This window comes from Phocoena phocoena, chromosome 19 (genome assembly GCF_963924675.1).
Source record: "Phocoena phocoena chromosome 19, mPhoPho1.1, whole genome shotgun sequence".
Taxonomy (NCBI): Eukaryota; Metazoa; Chordata; class Mammalia; order Artiodactyla; family Phocoenidae; genus Phocoena; species Phocoena phocoena.
Genome location: NC_089237.1, coordinates 7695063 through 7711889, shown reverse-complemented (window position 1 = coordinate 7711889; position 16827 = coordinate 7695063). Strand labels below are relative to the sequence as shown.

At 50.5% G+C, this 16827-nt stretch overlaps 1 protein-coding gene across 2 annotated transcripts in view; it reads left to right on the top strand.

Moving 5' to 3' along the window:
- RNF157 (ring finger protein 157) overlaps positions 1-16827 on the top strand; it is an 80557-nt gene that overhangs the window by 55704 nt on the left and 8026 nt on the right. Inside the window, exons 4-17 of one of the 2 annotated variants that reach the window (XM_065896850.1) lie at positions 3273-3419; positions 3867-3984; positions 4458-4524; positions 4830-4873; positions 5490-5537; positions 7465-7536; positions 8034-8193; positions 8328-8440; positions 10559-10797; positions 11518-11626; positions 13907-14018; positions 14494-14666; positions 14953-15027; positions 15883-15931. In XM_065896850.1, coding sequence (XP_065752922.1) covers positions 3273-3419; positions 3867-3984; positions 4458-4524; positions 4830-4873; positions 5490-5537; positions 7465-7536; positions 8034-8193; positions 8328-8440; positions 10559-10797; positions 11518-11626; positions 13907-14018; positions 14494-14666; positions 14953-15027; positions 15883-15931 — 1526 coding nt within the window. The remainder of the gene's footprint in view (positions 1-3272; positions 3420-3866; positions 3985-4457; positions 4525-4829; positions 4874-5489; positions 5538-7464; positions 7537-8033; positions 8194-8327; positions 8441-10558; positions 10798-11517; positions 11627-13906; positions 14019-14493; positions 14667-14952; positions 15028-15882; positions 15932-16827) is intronic. The other variant, XM_065896851.1, reaches the window with a different exon arrangement.

The following is a 16827-nucleotide window of genomic DNA, read 5'->3' as shown; positions in this document are numbered from 1 at the left end:
CCAGGTAAAGGTGGAGGATCGAACATGTATCTTTGCTTCCTCTCCAAACCCCACTAAACAATAATGAGTATTTTTAAACAGCACAAATCCACAAAAATTGGGAGAGTGGGAAAGGAGCAACAGCAACAAAATTTTAGAGGCTGGGGCTTCCCTGGTGGCGCAATGGTTAAGAATCCGCCTGCCAATGCAGGAGACACAGATTCGAGCCCTGGTCCGGGAGGATCCCACATGCCGCGGGATAGCTAAGCCCGTGTGCCACAACTACTGAGCCTGCGCTCTAGAGCCTTCGAGCCACAGCTACTGAAGTCCGCGCGCCTAGAGCCCGTGCTCCGCAACAAGAGAAGCCACCGCAATGAGAAGCCCGCGCACCGCGACAAAGAGTAGCCCCCGCCCGCCGCAACTAGAGAGCCCACACACAGCAACGAAGACCCAACGCAGCCAAAAATTAATTTAAAAAAATTTTAGAGACTGGAAACAGGTGGTGAATGTTAAATAACTTACTAAACCTGAGAAATCAGGATCCCGAGCAAACAGAAGGAAAAGCTGAGAATCACCAGTTTGTACTATGGTTTCCCCCAGAAGGCTCAGGAATTGGCAGTTCCAGGTACCTCTGGACATCTTGGGGGTGGGGGGTGCTAAAAGGAGGGAGGTTAGTGGAAAGTCTGCTTGAGAGGTATTCAGATGCCCCCTCCCTTAGACTACACAGCCAGAACTACCCTCCCACACCCTGGCAAAAGGCTGGCAGACGATGCTCACTGGAAACGTTCAAACAAAGAATCTCTGGACTTGGGGGACCGAGGCACAGCTAAGGGCTGGACTTAGTACTGAAATCAGGGGGTTAAGTGAATTCAGAAACGTTGGATGCTGAGCCCTCCAGCCTGCCCCCCAACCCCAACTCTAAGCCCAGAATGCCAGCAGCCAGGCCATTGTTAGAAGAGAGGAAAACTGTTCTTTGGACAATCAGACGCCCCCAGGTGGGAAGACCAAAGAGACTGGTGCTGGAGATCCCTCGCCAGACCCAGATGAGTCCCCAGGGAAGCCTAGCATCCCCAAGCCCCACCATGCACTCAGTTCCCATCAGGATTTTTTTTTTTTTTTGGCCGCGTGCCATGAGGGATCTTAGTTCCTTGACCAGGGATCGAACCCCTGCACCCTGTAGTGCAAGCGTGGAGTCCTAACCGCTGGACCGCCAGGGAAGTCCCCGTGGACCACAATTAGGGGGTTTAAATGTCTTAGTATGAGCAGACAACCAAAGATTCTCAGATGTATAAGGAACGCCTATCGTATGAAAGACAATTGTAAAACAAGCCAACAGGGGGAAAAAGTGGAAATAAAGACTGTGCAGGAAGAGGAAACCTTGATTTGTAGCCTCAGAGACATAGAGAAGATACTGCCTTCTTATTTCACGGACGCAGTGACACAAAGCGTTTAGCAAACAAACAAGGCTCTCGGAGCTTAAAAACGTAGAAATGAAAAAACCAATAGAATATCGGAAGAAAAGTTGAAATGTTCTAGGAAGTGGAGCATAAAGGCAAAGCTATGGAAAACAGAAGAGGAAAGATACGAAGAATAGAAGGTCCAACAGCCAACTAATGGTTCTAGAAAGAGAGAATGGAGAACATAGAAGGAAGGAATCACCGATGACGTACATAATTTAAGAGTTTCTACAAAGGTCCACCGAGTGCTCAGCCCGGTCGAGGATGAAAGCGACCCTGGGAGCTAAAAGATACTGCAGCGATGCTCTGAAATGACTTTTTAAAAGTATTTATAATCCAGAATTCTTTACTCAGCCAGACGTTTTTTTTTTTTTTTTGGCCTCGTGGCTTGCGGGATCTTAGCTCCCCAACCAGGGATTGAACCCGTATCCTCAGCAGTGAAAGCACCGAGTCCTAACCACTGGACCGCCAGGGAATTCCCTCAGCCAGACTTTCAATGACGTGTGATTGTATAATAAAATCTCTCGAAAAGTTTATCCCTCCACCACACCCTTTTTCAGGAAGCTACTGGAAGTTGTGCTCCAGCAAAAGGAAAGCGTAACCCAAGAAAGAGGAAGCCAGGAGGTGCAGGAAGCATGCGATTCTCCGGGAGAGAGGCAAAAGGGACACACAGGGAGATGGGACAGGGAGATTCCAGGGTGGCAGCCATGTGCCATGTGCAGGTATGGAGGGATCAGGGTCCAGATGGAGCAGGTCAGAAGGCTCCGTAAGTGTCCTGCTCAAAAAGACAAGGTGCACAGAATACCTGGTACGTCTGAACGTCGAGATGTAGACAGCCAAAGAGTTTGAATTTGAATCAGTGACTAGTGCATAAAAGACTAAGCAACTGAAGAAAAAAGCAAAATGAGCACAAGCGCTAAGAAAAACTTATGCAGGAAAGGAAAAATTATTAGAGATTACTCTGTGGCTGAGCTGTGAATAATGTTGATGGACTCACAGTCGTATAGACGAAGATGTCCTGAGCTAACAAAATCATGGTGAATCACATGGTGGAAGGGGTGTCCCTATACGGAGCAGAGTGAGGAAAGAGAAAGTCTCATTTCCATAGTAGGAGGTCAATAGATAATGCCTAAAACTGAAAAATTAACATGCAGATAAATGCCAAAATGGTCAGCTACAGAGGTAAAGGCGGTTTTCTCTAAAGAAGAGGAAAAGGGACAGAAAGAGACCTGCTGGTTTTTTGTCACAAGCCTTGTGGAAACTATTTAAACTATGTGATTAGTAACTTTGATTAAAATTAAAAACTTTTTTTGGTAAAGCCTGGCAAACGCACAAGGATGTTAACTGTAGCACTGTGAAATATCAGAAATCCCCTAAATGCCCCCTGACAGTGGTAACAAAGCGCTCTGCCGTCATTCAAAATGAGGATGGAAAGTGTATGATCACAGAGGGAAGCCCACAATACGTTCAATTAGAAAAAGAAAACAAGGGACATCCCTGATGGCGCAGTGGATAAGACTCCTCGCTCCCAATGCAGGGGGCCTGGGTTCAATCCCTGGTCAGGGAGCTAGATCCCACACGCATGCCACAACTAAGGAGCCCTCGAGCCGCAAATAAGACCTGGTGCAACCAAATAAATAAATATTAAAAAAAAAAAAAAAGAAGGGAATTCCCTGGCAGTCCAGTGGTTAGGACTCTGCACTTCCACTGCAGGGGGCATGGTTCCAACCCTGGTCAGGGAACTAAGATCCCACAAAAAAAAAAAGAAAAGAAGAAAGATTACTTTGAATATATTAATTTGCTACTCCCGAATGCTGAGTCTTTGTGGTTTTCTAGATGTGCCGAGGAAGTGAAGACCCCGGGAGAAGAGGCCAGCAGAGCGAAAGTCCACTACAACGTGGAATTCACCTTTGACACGGATGCTCGGGTGGCCATCACCATCTATTACCAGGCCACCGAAGAGTTCCAGAATGGGATTGCCAGGTAAGAACAAAGGACCAGGGGAGCCACGTCCTTCCTAGACAGGTTAGGGTCTGTGCCTGGCGTGCTCACCTGTGGAGGAAAACATTCTTTTTCTACACCCAGGTGAGAGCTGGTTCCTGAATTTGGGTTTTCTTCTACACAGCCTTACGTTTTCACCTTTCCCTTCAAGCTGTGTCATCTTGGCACAGTGACAGATGGCAGCATAGTCCTTCAGGTCACCATGATGCTGTTAAAAATCTGTTCAGCTACCTTTCTGTGGATATGTGGGCTGAATAGATAACTTCAATAGCATTACCAAGCAAGGGCAAAGGAAAGAGATTATAAAGAAGATCCTTTCTTCTCTTTTCTCTTCCACTCTATACTGAGAACCTGTTGCTAACTGAGAACAGGCATGAGACAGAGGAAACTGTCAGTAACTTTTGCTTTGCTTCCCACTTTGATCAACAGCTACATCCCCAAAGACAACAGCCTGCAGTCAGAGACGGTGCACTACAGGCGTGGAGTGTGCCAGCAGTTCTGCCTGCCCTCCCACACCGTGGACCCCTCCGAGTGGGCTGAAGAGGAGGTGAGCTGCCGGCTGGCGGAGGGGCCCGGCCACTGGGAGAAAGTGCAGGGCAGGTTCTGCCCACAGACCCACAGGGCGTGGGAGCTACTCAGGACCCTGGCCAGCAGCAAAGGATGGGCCCGGGTACTCGAAGGCCGCGCTCCCCTTCAGCCTTGTAACGTCTTCACGCCCTGGGAAGGATACATCTAATTTTTCTATCCCAGAGTAGCCCATTAACCCAGGATATTTTGGGAAAGCCGTGCCCAAAGGAAAGACCTGCAGGTTAGAAGCCTTGAACCTGGGAATCTAGGATATTTTTTACAAAGAGACTGGTGGCCTTCAATTCTACAGACTTAGGTAGTTAACCAGGTTGATGGAAGAGGTGCAGAGATGAGGTTCAGGCTTCCTGACGAGACCTCCCTTTTCTGACGGATTACTGTGCCCTTTAAATGTGTTACGTCCCTTTTGTTTTTTCTCTTTCCTTTATCTTTCAGCTTGGCTTTGACCTGGACAGAGAGGTTTACCCGTTAGTGGTCCATGCTGTGGTGGATGAAGGAGATGGTACGGGTGCTTCCTGTCTTCTTGGGCTGTACACGTGTCCGTATGTAGCGTGCAGGCCTGGCAGCGGCTGCGGCCTCAGAACAGCACGTCTCCCCCGTGGGTATCAGGCAGTTCCCACATCCCCACGCACTCTTGCTTCCACGCTTCTCGGGCAACGAGAGTCCTACTGGGTGACGTAACCTGCCCCTTCCCGTGACAGCCAGAGGGTTCGTGTTGCCAGACTGTGGGACCCGGGGAAGGTGAGTGGAATCGAGGTGTGTTGTGGGCTTTCTTCTTCTTCATCCACGTGCCTTTATTTGTTTCAGAGTATTTTGGCCATTGCCACGTCCTGCTGGGCACTTTTGAAAAGGTCAGTGGGTAATGTTACAGGGCCTCACTTTGGTACATGTTGCTCTGTCTTTCCTGTGAGGACACGTGGAGCCCTGTTCGCTGGCTGCCTGGGCTCGGCAGAGTGGGTCCAGCTCGGAGGCTGCGCAGGGAGCTGGGGGAAGCACCACACCGGGGGCTACGCCACCAACTTGCTGCATGACCGTCAGCTCCTTAGGCCTTGTTTCCTCTTCTTTTTTTTTTAATATTTATTTATTGGCTGCGTCGGGTCTTATTTATGGCACTCAGGATCTTCGTTGTGCTGCCAGGGCTTCTCTCTAGTTGTAGTGCATGGGCTCAGTAGTTGCGGCGCTCGGGCTTAGTTGCCCCACGGCATGTGGGATCTTAGTTCCCTGACCGATTTTTAACCACTGGACCACCAGGGAAGTCCATCATTTCCTCTTCTTAAAGCAGAAGGGCTAGACTATGTGCTTGAAGACCCTTCCCGTATTAGGAGTCTGTCATTCCACACTGGCAGGGTGGGGGGGGGGGGGGGGTGGGGGCTGGGGGGGCCTCCAGGAGGTGTGTAATTGAGAGAAGTAACAAAAGAACAGCTGATCCTCGTTGCCCTCCTTCATAACTGTGTATTTTCCCTCCAGCACACAGACGGGACTTTCTGTGTCAAGCCCCTCAAACAGAAACAAGTAGTAAGTATTCGAGGGCCAGGGACTGTTGGTGTACCCCCTTCTCTCTCTCCACTCTTTTGCTAAAGCACTCTTCTTTCCCTTCCACCACCACCCCCCTTTTTTTAAATCAAAGAAGAAAAGCAAACAGGGAATGCTTTTCTGTGTTGGAAACTACTTGGGTGGCCTGAAAGGAATACTGATTTTTGATATCTCTGTTGTTCCTCAATTGTTGGTGGTGAGGTAGCCATTATCTGAGCAGGGGACTTTAGAAAATGAAAGGACAAGATTTATCTCCTGACTTTAGGTTTAGGGAGAATGTTTTTATTTAAAATGCCAGGGTGAGAGACATTTCCAGCTAAAGGATAAAAGTATTGGGGTCCAGTTCAAGGCCAATTGGAGCTCTTGGCTTAATTTATCCCAACATTCCTTTTCTCACATTCCAAGTTTGCTGCCCATCCGCCCCCTTCCAGAATGATCAGGCAGGTTATGCATATGTTGCTGGAAGTCCTAACCCCCGCGGTGTGCCAGCACTTTCCTTCCACTCTTGCAGAGGCAGGAGGAGGGTCACGGAAGACAAGGAGGGGAGAGGTGTCAGTGGCATTGCCAAGGGAAGGTGTGTCATCACACAAGGGTGTGGAGCAGTCGGGTTGGGGGCAGGGTAGACCTCGGGTTGAGATGCAAAGAAAGCCGCCACCCCCCGCCCCCCGCAGATGGGTGACAGATATCTGAAATTCTACATCATTCATTCTTTCAGGTATTAAGTGCTCTCCACCCTTAATGAGGTCAATAGTAGTCAGTAATACTTTAGTATGAATTTGTTGATAATGTCCTTTCCAATATAATCACTGTGTTAAAGCAAGTTTTAAGAGAGGCAGAGGAGATAACAGATCCTGAGCCCAGGGTACGGCCTGGAAAGGCCTGGCCTCAGTGAGTTGCCTCATGGGAAGGCCTGGTTCCCCAGGACTCCTGGATGGGATGGAAAGGCTAGGGTAGCTCAAGGGAAATGGTTTATCTCTTCTTCTGTCGCTAGATTGGCATCAGCAACAGCCTTTGTCAGACTGGAGAGTGGGATGCGACATCGGTGACAGGCTGGGCCTTAGGGGCGGGGATAACTGGGACAGGGTGGGGGGCAGGGGAGAGGGGTGGGCAGGCGTAAGGAAACAAGGGAGGGGCCAGCTCTGGCACCAACATGGCCCAAGCTAGTGGGAGTCAAACGGGGCATTGAAGTTGAGGTTCTAATGTTTTTTGGTTTTTTTGGGGGGGTTTTTTTGGCTGTGCTTCGGGGCTTGCGGGATCTTAGTTCCCCGACCAGGGATTGAACCCAGGCCCCCTGGCGGTGAGAACGCTGAGTCCTAACCACTGGACCGCCAGGCAGTTCCCAAAGTTGAGGTTTTAAGGAGCAGGGCCAACAGAGGTCATATTTTGCTGCGTGTTGGAGATGGGGTGGCTCCGTGGCCCTGGAGGGGGCACAATCGGCCCCTCCTTCAAGGTCCTGCTCTCTCTTTGCTTCTGCATTTTCCCCTCTTTTCCTTGCCCATTTCTTCTCTTTCTTTCCCATTCACATTGCTTCCCGTTTGTAATGTCTAAACTTAGCTTTTATTATTACATAGCCAATGCTTCTGACACGTGGTCTTCCATCCTTTTCCTAGTTTCCGCCTTCCTTGACTGTCCGTTATAGCGACCTGCAGTACGAGTGTCACTGTTGTATTTGCGCACGTTCCCTATTGGGCATAAGGGCGGGTGAATGAAGCATTTGATTTCCGTTCCCCTCCCAGAGAGAACACATGAGTAAATAAGAGCCTCCTTTACTCTTCTGGGCCTTTGATTTTTTTCATTGTGAATCAGTAGTCCTTGGTTACCGAAGGAGGTTGGGGGGTGGGGGGTGAGTTCCCACTCATCTCTCGGTAGAACCAGCCTCTGCCCTTGAACTTTTCCATTGGCTCTTCAGGTGGATGGGGTCAGCTACCTCCTTCAGGAGATCTATGGAATTGAAAACAAGTACAACACGCAAGAGCGTAAGGCAAGTTCCCTCCGCAGTTCTGAATGTACTCTTCCCAGGAGGCAGAGTGAGAACTTCTCTGATCCTGCCAGGATCTAGGAACTTAGCATGCCAAGCTCTGGAATCCATTTGGTCCTAGAAGGGTATTCCTTCTTCCTCGTTTCAGATGATTAGACTTATATAACGTTGGAAATGAGAATATAGGCTGGTTCGGATCGGTTCTTCGGCAGGGCTCGGCTCACTCAGTTCATTGCTCCCCACTTCCCTGGGTGGCCTCCTGGGCCCCTTCAGCTCCGACTTTCAGACAGGACCAGATCTCAGCCTCAGAGGACGAGCTTGAGACAAACAGTTGCCAGAAGAAGTGAAACTGAGTGTGTGCCAGTGCACTTGGTAAACTCCCAAGTTCAACGTAGTTCACCAAGTGCATTGTCTCAGCTCTGCAGGCAGGCTGCCTTCGAAAGAAGGTATGTGACGTGAGGGTCTTTGTGACACTGGCTAAATTTCTGTCCCCCGGCCAGGTGGCTGACGATGAAGTGAGTGATAACAGTGCCGAGTGTGTGGTGTGTCTCTCAGACGTGCGGGACACCTTGATTCTGCCCTGTCGTCACCTCTGCCTGTGTAACACCTGCGCGGACACCCTGCGCTACCAGGCCAACAACTGCCCCATCTGCCGACTGCGTAAGCCCCGGAGGCCCTGCTGGGTCCCCGAGGTCAGCCCTCGGGGGGAGAAGGGGTCGTGGCTTCTGTGCGGGCTCTTGTCCGTCCTGACTCCTGCATCACCGTGTCCTGATGGCCTGTTTTCTTCTTCACAGCCTTCCGGGCACTGCTTCAGATCAGAGCCATGAGGAAGAAACTGGGCCCTCTGTCCCCAACCAGCTTTAACCCCATCCTCTCATCCCAGACATCCGACTCAGAAGAGCATTCAGTAAGTTGGGCTTTTTTCACCTTTTGTCCTTCTTCACGTGACTTTGTGGCAAGTAATTAAACCTTGGCATTCTGAAGTACTGAGTAAGCTGGCCGAGATCATGTTGTGTTAAAAACCAGCCAATAGTGCAGTGGAAAATGAGGTTCTGATCATTAAAAGCTCCCCTTTCCACCTTGGGGACTCAGCGTCCAGTTAACATTTACCATCCCAAGAGCTGTCAGCTTGCTGTTTCACTCCAGTGTCCGGGCGGATGGGGGTGGGGATGGGGTCCAGCTCTGGAATGCCCCCAAGCAGAAACAAGGGGATGATTGTTTGGGATTTAGATACAATTTACCATTTTTATCTGAATCCTCCGAGAAGGTAACTGTTTTTCTTTGTCTTAGTTCGTGGCTTCAGGGACTGGGAGCCACGTAGATGAAATAATTCACCTCTGTCTCATGGTGTAAGTGATGGTGTCAAGCCTCCACGCTTTGTAGTTATAGACCAGAAGGTCTTTTTTTTTTTTTTAACATCTTTATTGGGGTATAATTGCTTTACAACGGTGTGTTAGTTTCTGCTTTATAACAAAGTGAATCAGTTATACATATACATATGTTCCCATCAGAAGGTCTTGTCTTTAGGTTAACACGCTAGTGGAAGAGATTGATTACCAATTATTCACTAAATGGTATTGGAATGATTAGGTAGTGCTTTAGGGAGGAACAGTGAGTTTAGCACTTCAGTTCTTACCAGATAACAAATTCCAGGCGGAGTAACTAGTTAACTGCACTAAAAACAGAGCAAGCCAAACATTAAAAACCTAGAATAAATTATAGATGATTCTTTAGTTGACTATGGATGGGAGAGGGCTCTCTAAGCTTGAAAACAATGGAATGCTACCAAAAAAAGAACCTGTAGATTTTTTTTTTTTTTTGGCCACGCCGCGCGGCATGTGGGATCTTAGTTCCCCGACCAGAAATCAAACCCGCACCCCCTGCAGTGGAAGTGCGGAGTCTTAACCACTGGACTGCCAGGGAAGTCCCGAACATGTAGATTTTATCGCATAAAATAATTTTTTTTTAGATGTGTAAAAGATGACCAAAGTTAAAACCAAACAGCAAATCATCTAAAGAAAAAAAATGTACTCACAACATTTGCATCAGAGGAAAGGCTAGTATCTTTACCATAACTCACTTGAATGAAATAGTAGATAAATGGGCAAAGGATATATAAAAAAATTCTCAGAAGAGGAAACATAGCTGGTCAACAGTCATTTTTTAAAAAGTCAACCACGTTAAAAATCAACAACATGCAAATTAAGATGAGAGACCATTTTTCACCTTTCACCTTTAAAAACTTCCTTTTTTAAAGATACCCCATGCTGGCCGAGAAGCAATTAAAACAGGTAGTCTGTACTGCCTGTAAGGGTGTAACTAGAAAGATCACTGAAAATAAGCAAAACAGCTGTATATATTAAGAGCCTTAAAAACATTTGTACTTGGTAATCTAAGGTCTTAGAATTTAATACCCAGAAAATGATCTGAGAAAAAGAGATTTATGCACGATAGATGAACAGATGTCCATCAAAGTGTTGTTTACAGTAGGAAATGGACACAGCTAAATAGCCAACACCAATGGAAGAGTAAGGAAACGTATGGTATCCATGAAAAGGGATGCATGTGAAGGAAAATATTTATGTTCTGTGAGGTAAGCGGGGTATAAAATGATGATTAACACGTTGATCACAACTGTGTAAACAGTACAGAGGAAAAAACATTGGAAGAAAACAACACCAGAATGCTAACAAAAGTTATCGCTTTGGGTGATTTGATGGTTGATGACTCTTTTCCTTCTTTCCACTTTTAGGTATTTTCCAAATTTCCTGTAATGAACATATATTTCTACCGTAATCGGAAAAAATAAACAGGATTAAGAAGAAGTTCATCAGTAAGCAGCGTCAAGGAACACGCGGTTCTCTGATAATTTATCTTTCTTCTGCTTCTAATACAGCTTTCCTTTGCCAGAGCTCCAGACTAGACGTAAAAGAAAGCGTTTTTCCAATGCAGAGGAAGGAACACGCTCATACCATAAAACGAAGAGTATTTAATTAATTTCCCAACCTGTCTCTGATTCCCCTAGTCCTCAGAGAACATTCCACCGGGTTACGAAGTGGTGTCTCTTCTGGAGGCCCTCAATGGGCCCCTTACCGCATCCCCAGCAGTCCCCCCACTCCACGTGCTTGGAGACAGACACCTCTCGGGAATGCTGCCTTCCTACGGCAGTGATGGCCACCTGCCTCCTGTCCGGACGCTCTCCCCCCTCGACCGCCTGTCCGACTGCAGCAGCCCAGGACTCAAGCTCAGAAACAGTCTCTCCAAGTGAGTAGCCAGCATGCAGTAGTGTTGGCCCTGGGGTCTTTGATGAGGTGCTTTCAATCCATCTTTCACCTCCTCGGTGCTGGCTCGAGTCCCAAGTCCCAGGGCAGTGTAGACCCTCTGGGCTGTTCCCAGAGCTGCTCATTGCACCGAAGACCTGGGCTAGCACCTGAGGGGTAGTTGTCCCATCCCTTGGGAGAGGAAAATAAGATGGTACATGGGTACTTAGGAGGATCCAGACGGACGAACCTCTCATGGGTTCTGTTGTGGGAGGAGAGTATGGAGTATAGGGACGATGACAGCGTTAGGATCATTCAGGCCCCTGGGAGCAGCACTTAGTCTGAGGACCGAAGGGACCTTGTGATCTGTGTTTCTTAGGCGTTTACATCCAACTAGGAGCAAGTCATAATAAGCTTCCGCGGCAGAGGAAAGGAGGGTATTTTACACATGAAAATATTGAAACCCTAAACATGTCAGTGGTTTTCGCCCAGTTCAGACACAATTGTTTGAAAGAGCTAAAGGTAAAATTCCGATTTTCCGACGCCCAGAAGAGGTCTCAGACCCTCTGGTGCCCTTTCTCACGTCCCCGCTCCCTCCTTCCTAGGATTTAGGTTCCCCTCAGGGCCCTCTTCTCCCTGTGACGTCTGGTTAGTGGGAGTGCAGGCGAGTTCTGTTCTTTAAGGGGCGTGGGCTGCAGCTGCTTCTCCCTCCCGGCTTGTGCAGGTCCATCTCCCAGAATTCTTCTGTGCTTCACGAAGAGGAAGATGAGCGTTCGTGCGGCGAATCCGAGACGCCCCTGTCTCAGAGACTGTCAGCCCAGCATCTCAGAGAGGTGATGTGCAGTGTCCTTCCTTGTTTGGTTTCGGACTCCAGGTGCTCTCCTTCCTTGCTGCTGGCCTCTTCCGGCCCGTCTGCTCTCGTTCATTCATCAAACGCCTTTTGAACACTCTCTGAGGCAGCAGCAAAGGTGTCACCAGACTCAGTCTTTTATCAGTGTACGGGGCCTGTGTTACTGACCAGGCACGATCCTTTATGCTGAGGACAGCAGCAGTGGGGACACACAAAAGTCCTGCCCCCCTGGCGCTTACAGGCTTCGTGGTTGGGGTGGGGTGGACACAAAAGGCAGTCAGTACAAAACGTATGTGTCAGGTGTTACCGGGGATCTGTGTGTCACGTAAGGGTCGGGAGGCTCGCTTTAAAAAGTGGTCCATGGGGCTTCCCTGGTGGCGCAGTGGTTGAGAGTCCACCTGCCGATGCAGGGGACGCAGGTTCATGCCCCGGCCCGGGAGGATCCCATGTGCCGCGGAGCAACTGGGTCCGTGAGCCATGGCCGCTGGGCCTGCGCATCCGGAGCTTGTGCTCCGCAACGGGAGAGGCCACAACAGTGAGAGGCACGCGTACCAAAAAAGAAAAAAAGTGGTCCATGGACAAGGGGACTCCCTGGCAGTCCAGTGGTTAGGACTCCGTGCTTCCACTGCAAGGGATGTGGGTTCGATCCCTGGTTGGGGAACTAAGATCCCACATGCCACGCAGTTGCAGGCAAAAAAAAAAGTGGTCCATGGGCAGAGGAGGTGAGATGAACTGGGCAGATGTCTGAGGAGGGCGGGTTCTGGATGCGGACGCAGCCGGTGGAAAAGCTGGGTGGCTGAGTGGAAGATGGGATACTCTACCCTGTGCGCCTCTACCCTGGCTTTATGTAACAGAGGTCAGCGGGCTGTCGAGCCCACCCCTGGTAAGGCGGTGGGCTAGGTGCAGTGGAGCATAGCGGTCCCTGTCCCATGGTCCGGTACGAGACAGGACATGTACATGAATAACAACACCGCACCTGGCACATAGGTGTTAGTAAGTGTTTGTTGAATGAGTGAATGAATTTTAACCAGAGAAAGGAAGTGCTCCCAAAACAGAGACACTGACGTGCTGTGGAGGCTCGCGCTAAGTGGAGGGAGCCAGAGGCAGTGTGATGGCGGGGCAGCGTTTGAGCCAGAGGCAGTGTGATGGCGGGGCAGCGTTTGAGCTGAGTGCCAAAATTTCTTAGACACGAAGAGGCAGGTGAGAGAAACAGTCCTGGCGGCAGGGACAGTACACGTGAAGCACAGAGCGGAAGTGGGGGCCCTGAGCGGGCCAGTGGTACAGTGGGAACGTGGCTTCACGAGGGCCCACCTGGCGGAGGTGTGCAGACTGGATTAGGCAGGAGACAGACCAAGCCAGGCAGGAGGGTTGCCTGAACCAAGGTTTGTTTTTTTTTTTAATTTATTTATTTTATTTATTTATTTTGGCTGCGCTGGGTCTCCGTTGCTGTGCGCGGGCTTTCTCTAGTTGTGGCGAGCGGGGGCTACTCTTCATTGCGGTGCGCGGGCTTCTCATTGCAGCGGCTTCTCTTGTTGCGGAGCACGGGCTCTGGGCACGCAGGCTTCAGTAGTTGTGGCTCACGGGCCTAGTTGCTCTGCAGCATGTGGGATCTTCCCAGACCAGGGCTCGAACCCGTATCCCCTGCATTGGTAGGCGGATTCTTAACCACTGCACCACCAGGGAAGCCCATAAACCAAGGTTTTAAGAAAAGAAGACCTGGAAGAGAGAACACAGGCTGTAGAGAGAGAATCAGTAGGCCTTTGCATCTGCCCTGGGGTGCACGGAGGTTGCGAGCCCAGGTGACTGATGGGGGTGCTGGGCGCGGGCTGGGGGCAGGCGGTGTTTGTATTAGATCCATCGAGCTGGAACTAACCCTCCATCCCAGAGGATAAGCCCAGCAGGTACCGGGGCCTCCGCCGGTTTTGTGCTCTCTCCCTTCAGAAGGAGAGCTGTTTGTAATCCTGGGGAAACCTGGTGTGTTCCCGTGTCACAGCTGCTGGGTGACCTGTGTCACCTGAGCTGCGGTCTTTGTGTGGCTCCAGCAGCTGCTGGGCCTCGGGCAGGATGTGCTTGCACACACACCCCCGCCCCCGGGAGACAGCCACTCAGGGTCAGGGCTGCATAGAAGTGATGAGAGGAGGAACTGGCCCTCCCTCTGCATGTCGCCTCCTGCCGCCCTGCCCCGATCTCCCCCTCGCCCAGGCCCCCTGCCCTGACCCTCCCCTCTAACATGTTTGACTGGCGCTTACTTCTTTACCCCCAGGAATGTGGCATCACCCCAGAAAGTGAGAACCTGACCTTGTCATCGTCAGGAGCTATTGACCAGTCGTCCTGCACGGGGACGCCTCTCTCCTCCACAATTTCCTCCCCAGAAGGTACGCGATGGTGGGCGGGAGCAACTGCAGGTCCTACCCCGTCAGCCGAGTCCGTAGTGCTTCTAATATTTCCTCCCGGATGGACTGGGGAGCAGCAAATTAATACCTAAGCAGCAGACAGAACAGGCCCCGGCTTGAGAGGAAGTGAGACTCACTCTCTTGCAATGAGAGGGCGGTCTAGCGGCTGAGCTGGGGGAGAAGCAGGTATCTCACTCCCAGTCCTGCTGTCGTAAGGTTTTCTTTAACATTATGACAGGGAAAAGCAAATCCCTCATCCCTGAGGTTGAGTTTGGAGCTCTAAAACGTAAAGGAGCCAAACCTTGGAAAACCTTCCACCTAAACCCTATTTGGTGAGGGCAAGGCCAGGCCGCTGGTGTCCTCACTGCCTGGGTGCAGCGAGAGAGCTCTGCCCCCAGTCCTCTCACAGCAGCCGGGCCTGACCTCCGTGTCCTTCCTCCAACTCCTGTCTCCAAAGACCCTGCCAGCAGCAGTCTGGCCCAGTCGGTCATGTCCATGGTGTCCTCCCAGATCAGCACCGACACCGTCTCCTCCATGTCCGGCTCCTACGTCGCCCCTGGCACGGAAGAGGACGGGGAGGCTCTCCCCTGCCCCCGGGCCTCCAGCAGGACCCCCTCAGAGGAAGGAGAGGTAAGAGAGGAGCATGGGCTCGCCCTCGCCGCTCTGCTCTGCTCTGTACTCAAGTCCCAAGGAGCTCAGTCCAGGGCCTGCCAGGGAGATCGGCAAAGCCCCCCAGCGCTCAGGAGGGGAGCCCCGGAAAACAGGGTACCGTGTCGTTGAATCAAAGACTCCCTCAGATGTGATCTCCCGTGTGGCACCACTTCTGTCCTGAGGACTTGGTTTGGGTTTGCTGCCAGGCGAGCCGGGTAGGAGAGCCGGTGGCATCTGCACCTTGACTTTTGTCGCTCCTTTGCAGGTGACACCAGCGGCGTCTCCAGACTGCAACTTCGCGGGCCTCGCTGCCGCCGCCGCCGAAGAGCAGGATGCAGAGGTGAGAGCAAGGTGGACGCTGGTGCCCCCTCCCCGGTCAGAGGGACTGCCGGTGCTGGCAGAGGATGCAGATAGGGTGGGGGCCGTTCTGGAAGAAGCCTTCCAAGGGGGTGCACTTGGGTCTGTTAGAGGCAGGGTGCAGAGCAGAGGGACTGTCCGATTAGCAGAGGGCGCTGATCTCAGCGTAGTAGGTGTGGGGTGAGTTCTAGTGGGAAGTCTTCCAGGCCAGACCCTTGAGAGTGTGTTTGCCCTCCAATTCACTTAGTATTTACCTGGGACAGGCATCTCACATCTTCCTGGCACTGGGGGACACAAAGACCGAGTGACATGGCTTTTGCCTGCCCACCCCCCACCAGTCCACCCATCCCGGAGCTCCGTCTGATGGAGGAATCAGAGTTATAACTCAGAGTGAGAAGTGCTCTGACGGAGGTGTGGCCGAAGTATATGGAACGCCCAGCTCACAGTGGGGACTCTACAACTTTCTCTTGAGCCAGATGTTCTCAAAGGAGTATCTGGATAGGGTTGGGGATCCTAAAGGATTTCTGAAAGTTTTATGATCTCACGGTTTGCTTTTTCATTTGACAACTTTTATTTCCACCGAAGAGAAACAGTGTGAGCTAAACTATGACCAAGGGTATTCCTGACAGTCCTAGGGTCCCTCTGTAATGTGCCTCAGACCTGGTCCCTACAGGCCGATCCTGCCTCGCCAAACAGAAGCTGCCCCTGCTGGGCCTCCCAGCCATCTCACACGGACAGGAATGTATAGACACCATGAGGGTGATTAGTTCTGTCTTCTGACGATCAATAGACTCATTCCACTGCTTTCTGGACTCACAGTGCCTTCCTTCTGTCCTAGGGAAACGATGTTCTAGAAGAAGAGGACGGATCACCCACACAAGAAGATGGTAAAAGACCTGGTCTTTTGCTCCCTTTTATTATATTTCTTTCCCGGGTATTGTCTAAAGGGTACAGAAAGGGGCCCTGGTGTGACTTGGTGGCACTGCTCAAGGGTGTGGCTTTGGGGCAAGGTTGTCTTCTTGATGGAATATCAAAGCGAGCGGGGTATCTGAGGACCTCAGCACCCTTCCCGGCTCTCTCTGGGCCTCTGAGCCAAGGCTGCAGAGGGTACATGTAGTTCTCCATTTACGTCGAGTAGGTCCTGAGGCTTCTTGGGCAACTCCCATCACCTTCCTTCCTGCTTCAGCTTCTCACCTGAGTCTCACAGAACTGCTCTAGCAGCCCCAAAGTTCAGCTGCAACAGGAGAACAGCTTCCTCCCCTTGGGGGAACCGACTGTTAGGCAGTAGGTTGTCCTGCCTTAGTGAAGAAAACGGCTGATGTTACAGTAGCAGAAGGATCACAGCCCTGGCGGCACAGCGAAGGTGAGGTGAAGAGACGTTAGCAGCTCAGCGTAGGCTAGTGTTTGTAGGCTATTGGAACGATTCTCTTTACCGTCATTCAGGCCTCAAGTACATATTTTTTTTAAAATTGGAATAGTTGGTTTACAATGTTGTGTTAGTTTCTGCTGTACAGCAAAGTGAATCAATTATACATACATCCACTCTTTTTTAGATTCTTTTCCCATATAGGCCATTACAGGGTATTGAGTAGAGTCCCCTGTGCTCTACAGTAGGTCCTTATTCGTTATCTATTTTATATATAGTAGTGTGTATATGTCAATCCCAATCTCCCAATTTATCCCTCCCCTCCCTTCTCCCCCCCATAACCGTAAGTTTGTTTTCTACATCTGTGACTCTATTTCTGTTTTGTAAATAAGGTCAATTATATCTTCAGTCGGAAGA